Source organism: Schistocerca americana, chromosome 1, assembly GCF_021461395.2.
Source record: "Schistocerca americana isolate TAMUIC-IGC-003095 chromosome 1, iqSchAmer2.1, whole genome shotgun sequence".
In the NCBI taxonomy this organism is placed as follows: Eukaryota; Metazoa; Arthropoda; class Insecta; order Orthoptera; family Acrididae; genus Schistocerca; species Schistocerca americana.
Genome location: NC_060119.1, coordinates 132,160,644 through 132,180,598, shown reverse-complemented (window position 1 = coordinate 132,180,598; position 19,955 = coordinate 132,160,644). Strand labels below are relative to the sequence as shown.

Sequence of the window (19,955 nt, the reverse complement as noted above, 5' to 3'; positions counted from 1 at the left end):
CAAGATTACACTTTCAAAGCTTCGTTTGACATCCCCTAGTAGGCATAGAGCTTTATGCTGTCAGGGTGGTTCACAACGGCGTGAACTCCGTTAGAGAGAGAGAGAGAGAGAGAGAGAGAGAGAGAGAGAGGAGAGGGAGGGAGGGGGAGGGGGGAGGAGAGAAACTCTTCAACGAGGGAAACGTAGATGCACAGAGTGAAATGTTATAGATATAATATAAATTTAAAGTGATGCAAAGATGACTTAAGCAGTTTCATACAGTCTTAGAAATTTTAAATTTTTCCCTTCGCAATTATAGAGTTATTCAACAGAGAATAATTAGGTTGTAGCTAAGCCGTTGTACATCACGCTTTCCACAGGCGGCTGTTAAAAGTAAAGTCGTATGACATTGTAGGCTGGGAAACCACGAACGGCAGCTTCAGCCGCTTAATTGGAAAGGTTATTCTCATGCTTCGCGCACACTGGCCCCTTTCCTTCACGAAGTGTGAGAGATGTGTGTATAAGTGTATATGTTAAGTGTAGGTAATGAGTGTGTCTACTGTGGCGCCACGTTTGTGCTGGATAATGATAAGGCACGGGGTTAGGTAAAAGCCGGTGGCAGCAAATAAACTACTCCTCTCGAATAGCACAATGGGGCCGCCACCTTAACGTCGTTTCACGGATAGATCACCATCAACAACGTCACTTCATGAGACACTGCGGAGAGGTTTGGAACTGAACCCAGGACACTGGAGCAGAGACTAGTGGTCAGGAACTTTACGCTACCACCTCTCCTCCTCTGTGCCATACGGGAAAGGGAAAGCAACCAGTAGAATGTAGCCACCCATGCGGTAACCCATCCATGTACAGTCGACGTTGCTTAACGTCTGTGATCTGACAAGAACCGATGTATTCAACGAAGCAAGATCGTCGGCTAGCAGCAGTACATTACACTGCACAGGAGGCTGTAGCGTTTGGAGCATAGGAAATAGGTACCCGCGGATAAAAGATTGTAATCAGAGTAGTTTGCAGTTTGTAATCCGGCAAATAATTAATTGTAAGCGCTAAGTATGAGATCATGGAGAAGTAACATAGAAATTGGATGAATAAAACGCCAAATGGCACAATTAAGCTGCAGTAACGTTAGAAGAGCCTACTGACTGATGGAATATATGCTGTGGTTTCGAACGCTAACACATTTTCCAATACAGGAATGATTTGTATCGCAACTTGCATGGACGCGCTATTGGCGCCCAACCGATCTCTTTTCCAACGGGACGAAGCGAGGTGCACAGAAGGAAAGCCTCTAAATTTTATGGAAACAGGAAGAATGTTACACAAAGCAGAAGAGTTTCGAACAATCTTAGAAATTTTAAATCCTTTTTTTTCCAACAGTTAAGCTCGTTGCAAAGTAATAACTAATGCAAACGCTCAATTGGTTGTTGTTAACAGACTCTACTGCAGTAATTCCAGCTCTCAAGTTGGATCTTAGCTAATTGTTAGGAAATTGGTACAGAAAAACTATAGCATCTACATTTTTTATATTCCACAACTTCCGTTTCCACTTATTCATGTCCAGATCATACAATCTTCTTTCGTAAATCTTCAAAAACATGCCAAGAAGCATACTTTGTTTTCCTGGTAATCACTCTATTTTATGCAAAGTGTCTTTAAATTTTAACACGTCCAAATGACTTTCTAGTCCCGATCGTCTGTAGTCTATCCTTGAGATCTCATCGAAATTAGATTAGAAAATAAATTCTAATTTATAAAAATGGATCTTAATAGACCTCTAGTATTCGGCAAATTAATTGCAAGGAGCAGTACAGTGAGTTGTCCGTTTCTTACTAATACAGAGTGATTCCATGATGTCAGAAACTTTCACGGGTGATGGGGAATGGTGAATGTATGCATTTGAGGTAAGAGACACTGGTATGAAAACGACAGAGTCGAAAGTTATGAGTGAAAATCATCCTGATATCTCTAACACTGGACCTCTTCTACTGCAAGCTCTTTACTTTCCGTATTTTTAGAGATGGTAACATCGACCAAAATAAGAAGAAATGTTCAGTAAACAAGGGCTCTAAAGTGCGTTCTTTAAGAGCTATGAACACTCGTTCATCTTCGCTATTGTGAAACACTTTTCTTCTTCAGAACAAGCGCTCACAGTAATTAAGGTATGCATTTTAAAGCACATGTTTACTAGACATTTTCTTTCTTGCTTTTGGTCTGTACTACCTCCTCCCAAAATATGGAAAGCAAAGAGCTTGCAGTAGATGAGGTCCGCCGTTAGAGGTGTCACAACGATTTTCGCATATAAATTTTGATACGGTCGTTTCTGGACCAGGGGCACGTACCTCAAATTGATACATTTGCCCTTGTCCGTCGTTCCTGAAAGTTTGTAACAGAATCACGGTATCATCCTGTGTATTTTTGAATGTGAGATCAGTATCGAAACTAATTATGACATACTAAAAATAAAATAAGACTGCAGAAAGCTATGTATAGAGTGTATCTCAGGAAACGACAATTAGGTGATTGGTTCCTAGCATCAAAATAAGACAAAACGTTCCTGCGAACATATCCCACAGGTGTTACACAAAATGTGATACCTTGCGTCCCTGCCACAACCTCCTTCGGCGATACACATGTTCTGAAGACAAAACAAACGTATTTCACTGTGTAAACCACAGATCAGTCACGTTAACCACACAACATCCCATTTGGTCAATGCACTGGCATGCTCTGTCCCCTGCTTAAACTCTCTAGACTTTTGCTTGTGAAAATATGAAAAATGAGATATACACCACTCTGGTAGCGACATTAGCTGCCTGGAACAGTACAGGTGTTGGGCAACACCCAGGTATTACCGAGCGGCTTCACTGATCCATGCTGAGGGTCTGACACGTATGCGATGCATCTCACAGAAAATGTTTTGAGCTTCTCCAGTGATACAAATACTGCCCGTCCTGTAGCGCAGTAGCATGTAACCTGTAGTGTTGGCAGAAGAGCCAACACTGTTTTTCTAGAGGAGGCCGAAATGCACGCGTTTAATTACACGCTGACTGGCGTTAGGTCTGGAACAGGTCAGAGAAATAAGACTAGCAAAACAGGAGGTAACTGGTAGAATACTTAACTTTAATCCACAATTGTAGAACATCTCTCGTCACGGTACATGCTTCATAATATTAATTATCAATTGAATACGGCGCCTTGCTAGGTCGTAGCAAATGTAGCTGAAGGCTATGCGAACTAACGTCTCGGCAAATGAGAGCGTATTTGTCAGTGAACCTTTCCTTGCAAATTCGGCTGTACAACTGGGGCGAGTGCTAGTAAGTCTCTCTAGACCTGCCGTGTGGTGGCGCTCGGTCTGCTATCACTGACAGTGGCGACACGTGGGTCCGGCATATACTAATGGACCGCGGCCGATTTAAAGGCTACCACCTAGCAAGTGTGGTGTCTGGCGGTGACCCCACATAACCCGATAACAGTGCTGCGTCCGTTTCGGTCCTAGGAATCACTGGCGATATTTGTTTCATATATTAAGAGACTCCATGCAAAAACTGTCCTGTATTACCAGAGTAAAATTCTGGATGTGTGGGGTGTCACATTGCCCTGCTGGAATTGCTCTAGTCTGTCGGTATGCACAATGGACATGATTGGATGCAAATGATCAGACAGGATGGTTACGTACGTGTCACCTGTCAGAGCCGTATCTAGACGTATCTGGGGTCCCATATCACTCCAACTGCACACTCCCCACACCATTACAGAGACTCCGTCAGCTTGAACAGTCCCCTGCTGACATGCAAGATCCATTGATTCATGAGGCTGTCTCCATATCCGTACACATCCATCCGCTCGATACAATTAGAAACGGGACTCGTGCGACAAGGTGACATGTTTCCAGTCATCAATAGTCCAATGTCAGTGTATGCGTAAAGCTTTGTGTCGTCTATTTATGAAGGATTCATGAATGGACTTTCGGCTCTGAAAGCCCATATCTATGATGTTTCGTTGAACGGTTTGGACGCTGACAGTTGTTGATGGCACAGCATTGAAATCTGCAGGAATGTGCGGAAGGGTTGCACTTCTGTCAAGTTGAAATATCCCCTTCAGTCGTCGTTGGTCCCGTTCTTGCAGGATCTTTTTCCGGCCGCAGTGATGCCAGAGATTTGACGTTTTACCAGACTCCTAATACTGACGGTACACTCGTGAAATAATATTAGGGGAAAATCCACACTTCATGGCTACCTCGGAGATGCTGCTTCCCATCGCTCGTTCATCGATTATAACACCACGATGAAACTCATTTAAATCTTGACAATCTGCCATTGTAGCAGCAGTAACCGATCTAACAATTGCGCCAGACATAGACGTTGCCGATCGCAGTGCCGTATTCTGCCTGTTCACATATCTCTGTATTTGAATACACATGCCTTTAGCGCTTCAGTGTATATTCAGTACTTCTCGTTTGTTATTCTATCTATCAGTTTAATCTTTATCATTCTTCCGTATCACCACATTTCAAAAGCATCTCTTTTGGTGTCTGAACTGCTTATCATCCACGTTTCACATCAATAAAAAGCTACACTCTGTACAAATACCTTCAGAAAATACTGCCTAACACTGAAATTTATGGTTTTCCATTGGTTGGTAACCACAGTCATAATATACGTTTGGAATGAAATCATTGCCGCCATTTTTGTGTAAGTTTTTATTATTCATTTATTTCACTGTCGCGATTTCGACTCTAGAGCGATTTTCTAGTGAAAAGACAGAAAATGAAACCAATAAATTGTACGGATAACGAAGTGCAAGGCATAATATGATAACATTAGAGGATTACTCGCACAGTGAGATCTCTTCATCATCTGCGAAGCTAGTTAGCATACAAAATTGTACTTCTGTGGTGAGTGTTGGCTTCGTATCTATCTTGGCTACTATAAATTGATACCTATGCTGTTTGTAGTAGCTTACCCTCATTCGTGTTCTTTTCTTTCATTGTTAAACCTACTCCTGCATTACGCCCATCTGATTCTTTATTTATGACACTGTGTTCAACAGATGAGAAGTCCCTTTTTTCCTGCCGCCACACTTCACTATTTCGTACTACAGTTAATGTCAACCTATGTTACTCTCTTCTTCAAATTCTCTAACCTATCTACCCGATAAAGGGCCCTACATTCCCTAACATTCCGATCCGTAGAATGTGAATTTTCTTTTTCTTGATGACATACTCCCGAGTGGTTCCCGCCCAAAGTTCCGAATTGGGACCTATTTTACCATCAGAGTATTTTATCGAAGATGATGCACTCATCATTAAACTATGCATTAGAGCTACATACTCTAAGGATGAGTAATTGCAGTAGCTTTCCCTAGATTTCATCAGTCCGCAGCAGCACAACGGCAGTTCCAGGAAAGTAAATCATCCAGATTGTTGCCCGTGGAACTGCTGGAAAATCTGCTGTTCGTCTTTAGGAACCATAGACTGGTCTCTCCACAGATCCGGTTACCTATGTAGTTGAGGCATCCTAGCCACCGCACCTCGGCAAGGTCCGCAGATTATGTGGGAGTGGCGGTGGTGCGGTATGCGTGTGTGCCTAGAACAGAATTATTTATTTTGAAGTGTTATTGAATTTTCTCATTTCGAGAAGACAAAAGGAGCGATCTGTTTTACTTGTTAAAAACTTTCTCGATCCATGATCGCACAAATATTTCTTTATGTAAAACAACAGCTTTCGACAGATTTCGCTGTCATCTTCAGGTCTTAAAAAATCTTTTTGTTATGAAACGTGTTTATTTTAAGGTAGACATCACGCCAAATTGACATGTGGATAAAAAAAAAGCACATTATAAAAGGTTTGTCACAACTAAAATATTTAAAAGAAACACGAAATAAACAGAAAGCTCAAGCTTTCGATAGTGTGGGTTAATGTGGACCCGAGACTGCACAGATAACCGAATAACGCGTATAATCCAAATCACAAAAAATTTTTTTTTACCGAACACTCCTATTTATTGGACTCACAAAACATGACGCACGTCTAATTTAAAAGCCCACTTCATCACTACACAGAAACGAACAACTTATTTACAAGATTGCGCTTGAAACACGTCGTATTTCGTATTAATTACTTTCATCAAATTATTGCTCAGTTTTTTTCTGCTTTTTCATTCAGCTTTTTTGCTCACAATAGTCCTCAATTTCATAGAGAGCCAAAACATTAGTATGGCGAAGCGAATGTCGTCCTGCGCTTTTTTCTTCTGTCGGACATAATTTTTTCGCTGTACCTGCGTCCGTATTTTATTTTTTTATCATTCAGTTCATTGGTTTGACCCTCCCAGATAGCCGCGCGCACATAAGCGCAGCTTCTAGCACGGGGAGGAGCGCCGGCCTCGGAATCCGCTTGACGTATTAGCGATGAAGGTCGGTGTGCTGGGCAGCCTGGGCGTGGTTTTTAGGTGGTTTCTCACATCCCACTACGTGAATACCGGGCTGGTATCCAAGTCCCTCCTCATTTACACTATTCACAAACATTTAGAAAACTTTCGCTCATTTCCCCATGACTAACACAACATGCAGACAGTTGGGGTACACATATTCTGACCAGGAGGGTAACGAGTTGCCGGCAGGAATGGTGTCTGACCACCCCTTAAACTAACCATGCCAGGTCCGATAATAACCACGCTCACCCTGCGAAGAAAAGGAAGTCATCTACCTAGTCTGATGCAGCATGCCAAGAGTTCCTCTCCTGTGCGAGCATTTTCAGCTCAGGTTAAAACTTGCACACAATGTCCCGAATTATAGGTTGGACATAATGAAATATCGGTCTTTCCCTACAGTTTTTACTCCCTACATCTCCATCTAGCATCATGGAAGTCATTCACTGATTTCTTAACCCGTTACTCATCACTCTGTTCTTTATTTTCCGTATGTTTAAGAAAACATCCTCATTTCTTACCACTTCCCAAATTTTCAGCGTCTTTCTGTAGCAACAAATCTCTAGCTCTTCGATTCGCTTCCCCTCCGCTTCCTCCCCTCATCTCCCCCCCCCCTCCCCCCACAGCCTGTGATTCACTCCCATATAAAACTGTGCTTCAAAGGAACATTCTAAGAAAGTTTTTCCTCAAATTAAGGCCAACGTTTTATGCTAGTAGACATCTTTTGACCAGTAATGCCCCGTTTCCAACTTTTCGCTCTCTCCTCTGCGTTCAACAGTGAATTCCTCTGTCACTCTTAATGTTGACTTGTTTTTGCTTTTACTTTCGTCATGGCTCTTTTGACTTTTCTGTGTGCTGAGTCTGTCCATCGGACGTCCTATTTCCATTTCTTGACTTTTTCCTGCATCCATTTCGCCTTAGCTTCCCTGCACTTCCTTTTTATTTCACTCCTAAATCTATTACACTGAAAATTTTTGTGCTTGCTTCTTTCATGGACCAACTGAAGTATTTCTTCTGTTCCTACGGTTTTTTCGCAATTTCTTTCCTTGCACCTATATTAGCTGTTCAACTCACGGAACATAGGCATAGTTAGGTAGCCACCCGTAAACCCAAAAAAAGAAATTTCTTCTTTTAGTATATTCGCTCTAATGTTAGATGTTAATAAATTATCAGGACCTTCCTTCTTTTTTATTTTTCCGTTAATCGCAGAGCTGTGCACGGTTAATCCGCAATTCGGACAGTTTGCACCTCCATGACCGCACTTTGCTATAAATAAAAAAAAATGAAATTAGTGTATGAACTACTGATCAGCAGGTTTTACTGTGCCCCGCTGGCCTTCATACTCCGCTCTGAGATGTGCTACTCTGACTGAATATTACAAACTTTTGCTTTTGTAATAAGCATCTCGAACGCCAGTTGCATACAGCCGTATCGTTCCGAAGACATTTTTCATTAATTTCGCGGGTTCTACGCTCGAGTTCGATCATCGAAGGCTTAAGCTTCCTTTTTATTAATAACAGCAAATAAATTCTGGATGGTTATTTCCTAATTATGCTCTTCCTGATACGTTGTCAGTAGGACCCGGCGTGACGGTTTTTTCGTCTCTACGTGGCTGCTCCTTCCACCACCACCAAGCCCCAAGCAACGAACTGGAAACATAAGTAATAAAAGACGTTTTTAAGGCATCACATATTGATAATGAAGTACATTGACGGAAAAAAATCGCAACGCCAAAAAATAATCAATGTAGAGTAAAGAAATTTCAGGAATATAGTTGTCTAGATAACATATTTGTGTGATTAACGTTGCAGTATTATAGGTTAATGTAGGCCTGTAGAAATGTGAAACGCTAGTACATTAATAACGAGTATAAAGGCCACAATATCGAAGCCAAGCATGCAAACGTGCATGGATTTTGTACTGTACAGCCTCCGATTGTCAGTTTATGGGGACGGGGGAGTTCCATGCTGTTGCACTTAGTTGATCATTACAGGGATGGTTAATGCTGTTTGTGGACGACGCTGGAGTTGTCGTTCAGTGATGTCCCGTATATGCGCGACTGGAGACAGGTCTGGTGATCGATGATGATGATGATGTTTGGTTTGGGGGCGCTCAACTGCGTGGTTATCAGCGCCCGTACAAATTCCCAACCTTTGCTCAGTCCAATATCGCTACATTCATACCACTTTCATGAATGATGACGAAATTACGAGGACAACACAAACACCCAGTCATCTCGAGGCAGGTGAAAATTCCTGACCCCGTCGGGAATCTAACCCGGGACCCCGTGCTCGGTCTGGTGATCGAGTAGGTCAAGGCAACATGTCATCACTCTGCAGAGCATGCCGGGTTACAGCAGCGCTATGTGGGCGAGCGCTAATCTGTTCGAAAACAGCCCCTGAAATGCTGTTCACGAATGGCAGCACAAATTTCCAATAAGGGTGCATGGGATAACCACGGGAGTGCTCCTGCTGTCAACGAAATCGCACCCCTGACCATAACTCCAAGTGCAGGTCCAGTGTGTCTAACACACACACTGTTTGGCTGCTGGCCCTCAACTGGCCTTCTACTAACCAACACACGGCCATCACTGGCACCGAGGCAGAAGCATCTTTCATTATGCGAGACCCCTGCCCAGCAATGAGCCCTCGCTTGCCACCACTGATGTTGCAAATGGGCCGCCCATATGGCCGACAGGTTCTAGGCGCGCGTCCGTAACCACGCGGCTGCTACGGTCGCAGGTTCGAATCCTGCCTCGGGCATGGACGCGTGTGATGTCCTTAGGTTAGTTAGGTTTAAGTAGTTCTAAGTTCTAGGGGACTGATGACCTCAGATGTTAAGTGCCATAGTGCTTAGAGCCAAATGATTTGTCGCAAATGGCAGTGGTTTGGGGCCAGTGGAATGCACGCTAAAGGGCGTCTGGTTCGAAGCTATCGTTGAAGTAACCAGTTCGTACGAGTTTGTTGAGCCCTGTGGTTCCAACTACTGCTCAAATTGCTGCTGCAGATGCAGTCCGATGTGCCAGATCAATACAATGAACACGGTGTTCTCCCCTGTAGGTAGTGCCATGTGGTCGTCCAGAGCCAGGTTTTCTTGAGAACCGTATATTCCCGTGACTACAACTGCCACCAATCACGTTCAGTGGGTATATTCCTGCCAGGTTCAAAAATGATTCCAATGGCTCTAACCACCATGGGACATAACATCTGACGTCATCAGTCCCCTAGACTTAGAACTACTTAAACCTAACTAACCTAAGGACGTCACACACATACATGCCCGAGGCAGGATTCGAACCTACGACCGTAGAAGCAGCTCGTTTCCGGACTGCTGCCAAATCTTTCAGCAGAGTCGTAGAACGAACATTCAGCTTCTCGCAGCCTTATTAAACACCCACGGGCAAACTCTGTGAGGTGTTAATAATGGGGCCTCTGTCGTCTTAATCGCATTCTTGACAAGCATCAACTCACCACTTCCAGTCTCAAATGTAAGTAACGCTCAAAATGGCTCTGAGCTCTATGCGACTTAACTTCTGAGGTCATCAGTCACCTAGAACTTAGAACTTATTAAACCTAACTAACCTAAGGACATCACACACGCCAGAGGCAGGATTCGGACCTGCGACCGTAGCGGTCGCTCGGCTCCAGACTGTAGCGCCTAGAACCGCACGGCCACTCCGGCTGGCAAGTAACGCTCAGGAACGTTACAGCGTGTATTCAAAGCAAACCCGATTTGCCTTGTCATAGTGGCGCTACGAATGCCTGTTATGCGACTGGAGAGAAATTTGAATAGACATCTTCATTCAGATGTAGAAACACGCCACCAACTTTTGTTTATCTTCCACTACTCCTTCTTGGTGTTGCGATTTTTTTCCCCGTCAGTGTATATGCAAATTCTAATAATATTGCAAATTTTACTAACGCCAACTTGCCATGTATTGTGTGGCGGAAAATTGCCGATGATACAGTCCATAAATCGCCCTGTCATCACAGTTGTAAGTAGGCTGTTTAGTTTTTTATGTTGGTAACGCCACGTAGCGCTCTGCATGAAAATCACTGACTGTGCTGTGTGCAGTCTGTGGCTGGTTGGCATTGTTGGAATACTCGCTATTCGTGTTGGGCAGTTGGATGTGAACAGTGCGTAGCGATGTGCAGTTGGAGGTGAGCCGCCGGCAGTGGTGGATGTGGGGAGAGAGAATGCAGAATTTTGAGAGCGGACGATCTGGACGTGTGTCAGTCAGAAAAACGAAATTTGTAAGACTGGATGTCATGAACTGATTATATATATATATACTTTTGAACACTGTTAAGGTAAATACATTGTTTGTTCTCCATCAAAATGTTTCATTTGCTAACTGGGCCTGTCAGTAGTTAGTGACTTCCGTAGTTAGAATCTTTTATTTAGCTGGCAGTAGTGGCGCTCGCTGAATTGCATTAGTTTGAGTAACGAAGATTTTTGTGAGGCAAGTGATTCATGAAAGGTACAGGTTATTGTTAGTCAGGGCCATTCTTTTGTGGGGTTATTGAAAGTCAGATTGCATTGCGCTAAAAACATTGTGTGTCAATTTACTGTTGATCACAATAAGTAAAGAGAGAAATGTCTGAATATGTTCAATTATCAAATATCGTAAGAGGTTTAACGGCACTATCATTCTTAATTTTTCTAAGGGGAAGTTTCACAGTTTATAAAAAAATCCACTGACAAAAACAATGAAACTAGGGAAATAAAAATATCACTGGAGTAAACTTAAACGCTCAAGGACTATCACTGGAGTACCCCTAAACGCTCAACAACTATAGGTCCTTGAAAACGGCAACCTGTTGCCATATGAGTAGCGTAGCAATTGGTGACCAGCAAGTTCATATCGAACCGAATTTACTGCGCCACCTGTACCAATGCTATTCAAATGGTTCGAATGGCTCTGAGCACTATGGGACTTAACATCTGAGGTCATCAGTCCCCTAGAACTTAGAACTACTTAAACCTAACTAACCTAAGGACATCACACACACCCATGCCCGAGGCAGGATTCGAACCTGCGACCGTAGTGGTAGCGCGGTTGCAGACTGTAGCGCCTAGAACCCCTCGGCCACAACGGCCGGCACCAAAGGTGTCATAAAGAGAGGAAACAATGGACTGCTTATGTAATGCGTGAGCTCCTGGTCCGCAGATAATCTCGCCAAGGGCAGTGGTGTTGCTATGCGTGCACACACACACACACACACACACACACACACACACACACACACAGACGGGTTAGTTTCTGGCCGTTACGCTACGGTGGCCAGTGAGCAGTAAGCAGGTCGCCCCCGATCGGGTTGTCGCCGTCTGTCCTCGAATAGCCAGGCGCGCCCTCTCCCTGTCTGGCCCGCACCACTATATAAACGCCGCCTGCGCCCCGACAAGGCACAGTCAACTGCCCACCACGCCGACGACTACCATCAACGCCATGGCCTTCAAGGTATGCTGTCACCGCACCTACAGTGGATGTAGTGTAGTGTTCTCACGGGACTAAGTGCTGGAAATGTCTGGACTCCCTACAGAGTCTTACAGAATACTTGCAGTTGGCGTGGTCTGTGTTAAAATAGCCTAAGATGCAGTGGGGGTCTTGCTATGCTGCTTTCTTGCTGAAAGCTTCTAATTCAATGCCACACCGACATCTGCTGTTGGTTATAAAACTAGGCTCACTACTGGATTGGAAAATTGTAGGCAGTAGGGCGCAATACTGTATTCAGGATGGAAATTCATGTTCTGATATAAAAGTAATACGTGGTGTTCTCTACGGACGTGTGGGGTTTAGGACCATTATTAATGGTATTACTAATCTGTGACTTAGCGTTCTCGCTTCCCGCGCCCGGTTTCGATTCCCGGCAGGGTCAGGGATTTTCTCTGCCTCGTGATGACTGGGTGTTGTGTGATGTCCTTAGGTTAGTTAGGTTTAAGTAGTTCTAAGTTTTAGGGGACTGATGACCATAGCTGTTAAGTCCCATAGTGCTCAGAGCCATTTGTGACTTGGCGGATAGCATCAATTACATTCTCAGACTTCAGTTACAGTGCGAGACTTTTGGCAAATAATGCGGTTGACTACAACGAAGCTTAATCCAATGGAAAATTGTAGCTATACCAGGTAAATTCTTAAAAATTACTATGTTGATGGAAAGGCAGGCAACTAACTGTGAGTGAACAGAAACGAAAAGCTGATACTTAACGAGTCGTAGAAAACGTGGTTGGGTTGGATAACCTGATAAATGACTCAAAGTTAGTAATGTCAGTCTGTAAGGAACAGTGTGTGGACATATGAAATGGATCGACTGCTAAGAGCAATAGCAGGTGACGTAAAACAAATTGTTCAAATGGCTCTGAGCTCTATGGGACTTAACATTTGAGGTCATCAGTCCCCTAGAACTTAGAACTACTTAAACCTAACTAACCTAAGGACGTCACACACGTCCATGCCAGAGGCAGGATTCGAACCTGCGACCGTAGCGGTCGCGCGGTTCTGGACTGAAGCGCCTAGAACCGCTCGGCCACAGCGGCCGGCGGTGACGTAAATGGCGTCTTCGACATACAAGTGAAAGACTCGGCAGTTGCCATTTGTCTACGATATAAATAATTCATAGCACACACGTGTGGCCTGTCGCGCAGTATTGTTCAAGTGTAATGGATTCGTATGTGGTGAGCCTAACGGAAGAGTTCAAAAGCGTGTAAATTACGCTGCCGTGATGGGCCACAGACTCATTTGACTGGAGAGATACTTTGGCAGAAATGCTGAAAAATGTCGCATAACACGCCCTAGACTAAAAACCATGTACTCTGTATTACAAGATCAACCTTAGAAAGTACCGCCTATCGTATTTCTGATTGGAAACTATGAATATTTGTTCACTGCCCTACGTATTAATACCGTAAAAATCGAAACGATAGGACTAGACTAGTAATATTTTGGGCGTATGTGTTCGAGCACTCATGCTCCCCACGCTTCATCAGCGAATTGAAGGGGAAGGAGGTTAGTGTGTTGCACAATAAGAAGTTCCCCCTGATACAAACTAAATAGCGTAAAGTATAGATGCTTACGTAAAAGACAATTTAGTGTCGGTTGGTTCGCAAGTAAAATGCTATGTGGAGCCTCAGATGTCCCGTGCATCGTTTGCCAAAGACGAAAACACTGGTGTGGCTCAGAACAGCAAACTTTCTGCAACCAGATGAAACGTATCAGAAAACGTAGTTTGCTCATACAAAGGACTAGGGCCTCATCGCTGGAAATGACGCCTCTCGTTTGTTGTAAAACGATGTCGTTGTGTAAAAAGTTATGTCGCCTTCCACTTTCGGCAGTCGTGCTCGAATCGAAGCAGCATAAATTACTTATCTACTTTTTGATTGTGACATCATTCAACACTTCTAGACTTGCATAGGCCATTAGCCATGAAAAAGCCAGAAGATGGGTGAAACGCGCTGTGTATCTACAGAAAAGTCTATTGCGAGTTAAACCGTTTCAGTGCGAACCCACTCAAGTTGGAAGCGAACCATCTACCAGTCACTACGTACACGCCTGGCTGTTTGAGCCGTCTAACCACAGAGTAGGTAGAAATAACGTACTGAACCGGTTCTGTCTACGTGATCTAGCAGTACCTGAATTTGAAGCTGTTTATATTACGTGCAGAGTTACGCAATCAGCAGTTTGTCACAGCTTCCTAACCCATGTACATTCATTCAAAAGAGGATCGTAGTTCATGGTTGCTTGAATATTGGAACGCAAACTACGTTCATTGTTCTTCTGTTATCTGTTTAAAATTCGTGAAGCTAATTTTAAATGTTAAACACTGTCCGTCGCATAGAACATTTTTTCTATTCCACTGCCTGCTTCTGGGCCTAATGTTGACAAATTATCTTAACGTTCTACTAGAAATTGTAATTGGACCACGGTCAGGTTGAATTATTCTGTAGAGAAAATCATGATTCTGAGTTTTAGCATCAATCAGCACGAATAGAAAGCAACGAAAGCACAGATTTTACTTTTCGTTTCTGACATAACCCGTGGGGATAACAGACAATCTCAGCTGAGAATAAATGGTGGAAGCAAGTGATCCTAGCCTATTTAAGGGATTATCCGCACATACTCTGAAAGTTTCGAAAAAAATATCGAAAATGACATTAGACGCATGGCGAAATAGTTTTATCCCTCAGACCACGGCCGGATCTTTCCTGCATGCCTACAGATTAATGGTCAATGATGACCATTCTATTGACAGCAGGTTAAGCACCAATCTCAGTTCCAAACAAGATTGTTACAAAATTGTTCTGGAGTGAGTAAAACCGCCAGTAACAATCTGCATCTTGTAGAAATAGTCCAGGCATTGTAGAGCACAAGGACAAGTTATAATAACAACGAACACAAAAACTACACAGCACCACCTGTTTCCTCTGGTTGAAATCTTACAGTATGGTAGAAAATTTTCATTCTCTATCCAACTGAGAGACACAAAAACAAAAAATTGAATCTTCAACGTCAACAAGTGTTTGACTATGTACGTTATTTGAGCCCAAGTCATTAATATACAATAAAGTGGCCAGTGTCATTGTAGAATTCAAAGCTCACTTCGTCACAAATTTTTTGTATTTCACAGTGCGAGATGGGGCAGTGGTTAAGACATTCAGAAAATAGGTGTTAGGCCCTCACAGGCTATCCACATTGAAGTTAAACGCAGTTTTCGTGAACCACTGAGAGAGAAACCTACAAAGAATGACATTTCGTCGTCGCATAACGTGCTATACAAAATTTTTAACACTTTATTTTCTTTTGGCACAAACGGCATCGGTCTACTGTGGCCAACATCAAAACCATAAAATGAAAGCACCAAAAGATGATTAGCGACAGGTAATGAGCAACGAAAAGCATTACATGTCGCTATTAACTTTCGCTTGCTTTCACCTTTTGGTTTTGATGATGGCCAGAACAGAGGAAAGAGTCATTTGACAGGGTACGTAATTTTGGAAGACTCGCAGAAAGACAGAACTTAGCACAGACTTAACACCATCTATGAATATTTATGTAAGTTGGCGTATGGGATAACAGTCAACCTTTAATAATCAGATCAATATTGGCCCCAAAATATTTGTCGTACGAGTGGTAAGGCTGTCACACGCAATAGTTGAAGCAACTGTTACCTATAATTGTCATTTGCTGTATGTTAAGTATGATTCACGATGCTCCAGAGCTCCTCAAACTTTGGAAAGTGATCACCTGCCCGCTGAATATATACTTTAGTTCAGTGTCGCAGTAAAGTTGGAATACGCTCGCATACAGCTGGGATAGAGAGCAGACGATGCCAGAACTCGTACTAGAAAAGATCATTCATAATTTGCAAGTGTTGCGTAACGTATCAAATTGTAACTCCGTAATTCCACAGAACAAAGTCCTATGTGTTGAAAGCTAGTTAGCGCGAAGGCCAAGAATTGGGCTCAAGTATGTCTGTGCGCTGACTGCAATAGGGTGTGGTCGTGCAGGCGGATTTAAATGTCCAAAAAAGTCTTCAAGCATTCAGCACGTTAGTGGTATGAACATCCAACGTATTAGGAAATATGGCGTGTGACAAACGTTTTGTAGTTCTCACCTAGAAGGCTCTTTGACTTTGCGTGAGGTCTTAACAAATGATCACAATGCAAGTCAGGGTGTTAATCGAAAATGTATGATGGTATGAAGCTTGAAATATTGTGTGGTTAGTTGCTCATGTCCACACATGCTGCGTGTAAATTGTGCATACCATCTATAGTGAAGGTTACCACTTCTATAAATGACAACATCGGAGCTCGTAATCTAAACATTTCCAGTTTTCTCATATACGAGAGAAAGGGAGAAGTCAAGGAAACTACAATTTCTTTTAATGGGGCCTATCTTGTCATTAGCAGAAGTCAAGTTTGTGAAAGAGGTCCACTTCAGACTATGCACTTGGAAAGAGAGCTTTCAAGTCACTGGATGAAAGTTTTAACAGAGAAGAGATGGAGATCAAGTCGATGATCAAAGGAAGGAATCGGCATTACTTCGCTTAAGTAAGCAATTTACGCAGTCTCTAAAATCCCATATCTCTAGGAGACTGATTCAATTAACTGTGAAGTTACTGAAACGACAACGTCTTTTAAGTGAAACATAGAAAGTACATTTCGGCATTAGCAGGAATGAAACGTTGGGAAATGGGTCCACTCCATACGAAACTGAGCGGTGGGTTATAAAAAAAATAACCGTTTCGTAATCACCTGTTTCAGGAGAGAACAGTCTTAAGTCAAACATTCGATTCAGTACAAGATATACATACTAAAAAAAACAGTAGATTCGATATAATCGTGAGATATATGAGACGTACATCATCTCAACTATCGCAGACAACATAAGAAACTGCCTTGGATAAGCATATTATGTCCTGACAAAGGGCGCTGATTGCTGGTCTACAAAACTGCTTGAGTTTGTTTCCAAAGAAAGAAATCTATGAGTGACGCTAAGAGATAAGACAAAACGCGATAAAGATTTGTTGTATACAGAACGATTTTCATATTAAAGCAAGGAACAGAACTCAATGTGAGATGCACTCTTTGTTTTTCCGTAAGAGTCCTGTGGCCGTTATTGCAGTATCACAATGTTTACACAAACTTGTCTTCCGACTTTTAGAAGAAGGATCCAATCCATTCGTATTGACCACTACTCTTCATACACCATTTTAGGCAAACTTTTTGTGCAGGGTGACCCAAAAGCCCGTTAATATTTGAAAATTCAATAGTTCACGGAATAATGTAGGTAAAGTTGTAAAAATTAACATACATGCTTGAAATTTCATGGGGCTTTATTGAACCCAAAAAACAAAATGAACAGCAGTTGACGCTTCATATGATACATAAGTAATAATTAGCATAACAATCGGTTTTTCTTTATAAAAAATGCTCAGTATGTAGGTCACCATTCACCATCAGCACCTTTAGTCGAGAGACAATGTTATCAGCAGCGCTGTACAACATATCAGCAGGTACGGTGAGACATTGCCATCCTACGTTGTCTTTTAGCATCCCTGATGAGGTTGGACGATCACGGTAGACTTGTAATTTCAGTTAAGCCCACAATCAATAGTTATACTGATTGTGGTCTGGGAGGGCAAGAGCGACGAAGTGGTGGCTCGGCATGCGATCCTCACCAAACGAAGTGCACAAGTGATCTTTCACACATATAGCAATATGGGGTGTAGCGCAATCCTGTTTAAAAGACGTACTTTCCAGCAGGTGTTCAGTAACCGGACTAGGGATGATCTGACTCCCTCCCTCATTGACAGTTCGTTTTATACACGATTCTCATTCTGCGACACCGACGTATTGCTGTCAAACTCCAGTTGTTGGCCAGTTTTTGCACTCGTTTTTGGTTTCAATAAAACACCACGTTATTTCTGACACTAGTGTCAATTTTTACCTCCGTATCTACATCATTCCGTGAATTAAGGCATTTTAAAATGTTATTGGAATTTTGGGACACACTTTTATCACTTACAGCAGCCAAAACCTTCATTATCTGCAAATAGTTTCGACAGTTAACGCCATATGACAGACTTCATTAGTCTAAATTATTGTATATCACATATCCATTATTACAAAATATGTTACGAGGACTATTCGTCCGATCGGTCGCGAAATGGAAACCATTGTGAAAATCAAAAATGTTTTACTTATTTGTTAGCTACACCTTCCTGCTACTGTCTGTATAGTCGCCGCTCCAACTTAGATATTTTTCGTAGCGTTGTTCCAACTTTCCAGTATCCTCGCCGTAAAAGGCAGCCGCCTGTGCTTTCCGGCAATTCTCTGTGTTGTTTTGCAGCTCGTCTGTGCCAAAGTGTTGTCTTCATAGCGTTCATGTAAGCAGAGACCGAACATCAGAGGGAGCCGTCTGGAAACGCGCGACCGCCACGGTCGCAGGTTCGAATCCTGCCTCGGGCATGGATGTGTGTGATATCCTTGGGTTAGTTAGGCTTAAGTAGTTCTAAGTTCTAGGGGACTGATGACCTCAGTTGTTAAGTCCCATAGTGCTCAGAGGCATTTGAATTTCAGAGGAAGCCACGCCCGGGCTGAATGGTGGACGATGAAAGACTTCCCATCAGAAAAGCTCCAGGAGCATCTTCTTTGCCCCTGCAGTGAGCTGTCGAGAATTGTCATGAAGAAGGAAATGCGTGAGAGTTACGTTATGAAGGTTGCATGAAGCGAGAGAAATCTCACGGCAGGCACCGATACCTCGCGGGAGACATTATTTTCTAGGCATATTTCCATGCTCACTGTGCTCTCAGAATTGAAAAGAGCGACATGACACTATGGACGGGCATTCTAGAGACACTGGTCAGCACATCTGTGCAAAGCTTCAACGGATTTTCACAGTGCTCTCCATTTCGCGCCCGATCGGACCTCACGTTTCAAATATTCCTCGTACATTCCCAGGAGGAATGCTTAGTACTCAGGGATATGACAGGAACCATCATTTGGAGCAAGAAAGTCTAGTAAAAATGGGCTCTAAACTGTGTACCGTAGGAACTATGAGCACTTCTTCAACAGCATTATTGTGAAACAAATCTCTTCTACTGCAAGCTCTTTGTTTCTTATATATTGGGAGTAGGTGGTGTGGCAACAACAGGTGTATAGTAAACATGGGTTCTAAAGCGAGTACCTTAAGAGCTATGAGCACTTGTTCAGCAGAAAGGATGTGCTTCACTGTGGCGAGGAAGAACAAGTGTTCATAGCTGTTAAGGTATGCACTTGGCTTGCCTATCTTAAGTTGCATGAATTATTTTCTGGGCCAGTTATATTTTGCCCACCCAGTAATTAATGCTGCGGGAGCAAGTGGACCAGATGTATAGCACAGTACCAATCAGCCCTCAGACACAACTGTAACCGTCACCGCTGCACTTTACAGCTGTTCGTCCTCGCCGCCGTGCTGGCCGTGGCCCGCGCCGGCTACCTGTCCGCCCCCGCCGCCGTCTCCTACGCCGCCCCCGCCGTCTCCTACGCCGCCCCCGCCGTCTCCTACGCCGCCCCCGCTGCCTACGCACCTGCTGCCCTCACGTCGCAGAGCTCCAACATCCTGAGGAGCTTCGGCAACCTGGGACAGGTGTCCACCTACACCAAGACCATCGACACGCCCTACTCCAGCGTCACCAAGTCTGACGTCCGCGTCAGCAACGACGCCATCGCGCACGTCGCCGCCCCCGTCGCCTACGCCGCCGCCCCCGCCTACCACGCCCCCGCCTACTACCACGGTTAAGCTGGGAGTCACATGTACCCCCACGCCTGTCATGAAAATATTTATTATGAATTCACGTCATTATAAATAAAAACCTGAAAAAAATTCGTTGTTTTGTTTGGCTGGTTGTGAAAACATACAGCATCTCCAAGCCTGCGATTCAGAACATAGAATTCCTGCTCACATACCTGCAGTTCTGAGGTGGTTTCCTGTTGTTGTTGTGGTCTTCAGTCCTGAGACTGGTTTGATGCAGTTCTCCATGCTACTCTATCCT

At 43.4% G+C, this 19,955-nt stretch overlaps 1 protein-coding gene across 1 annotated transcript; it reads left to right on the top strand.

Moving 5' to 3' along the window:
- Positions 1-11,872: 11,872 nt before the first annotated feature.
- On the top strand, positions 11,873-19,702 carry LOC124606677 (cuticle protein 67-like). The gene is made up of 2 exons (XM_047138733.1): positions 11,873-11,884; positions 19,355-19,702. The coding sequence occupies exons 1-2, from the start codon at positions 11,873-11,875 to the stop codon at positions 19,700-19,702; spliced, it is 360 nt and encodes a 119-aa protein (XP_046994689.1).
- The last annotated feature ends 253 nt before the right edge of the window (positions 19,703-19,955 follow it).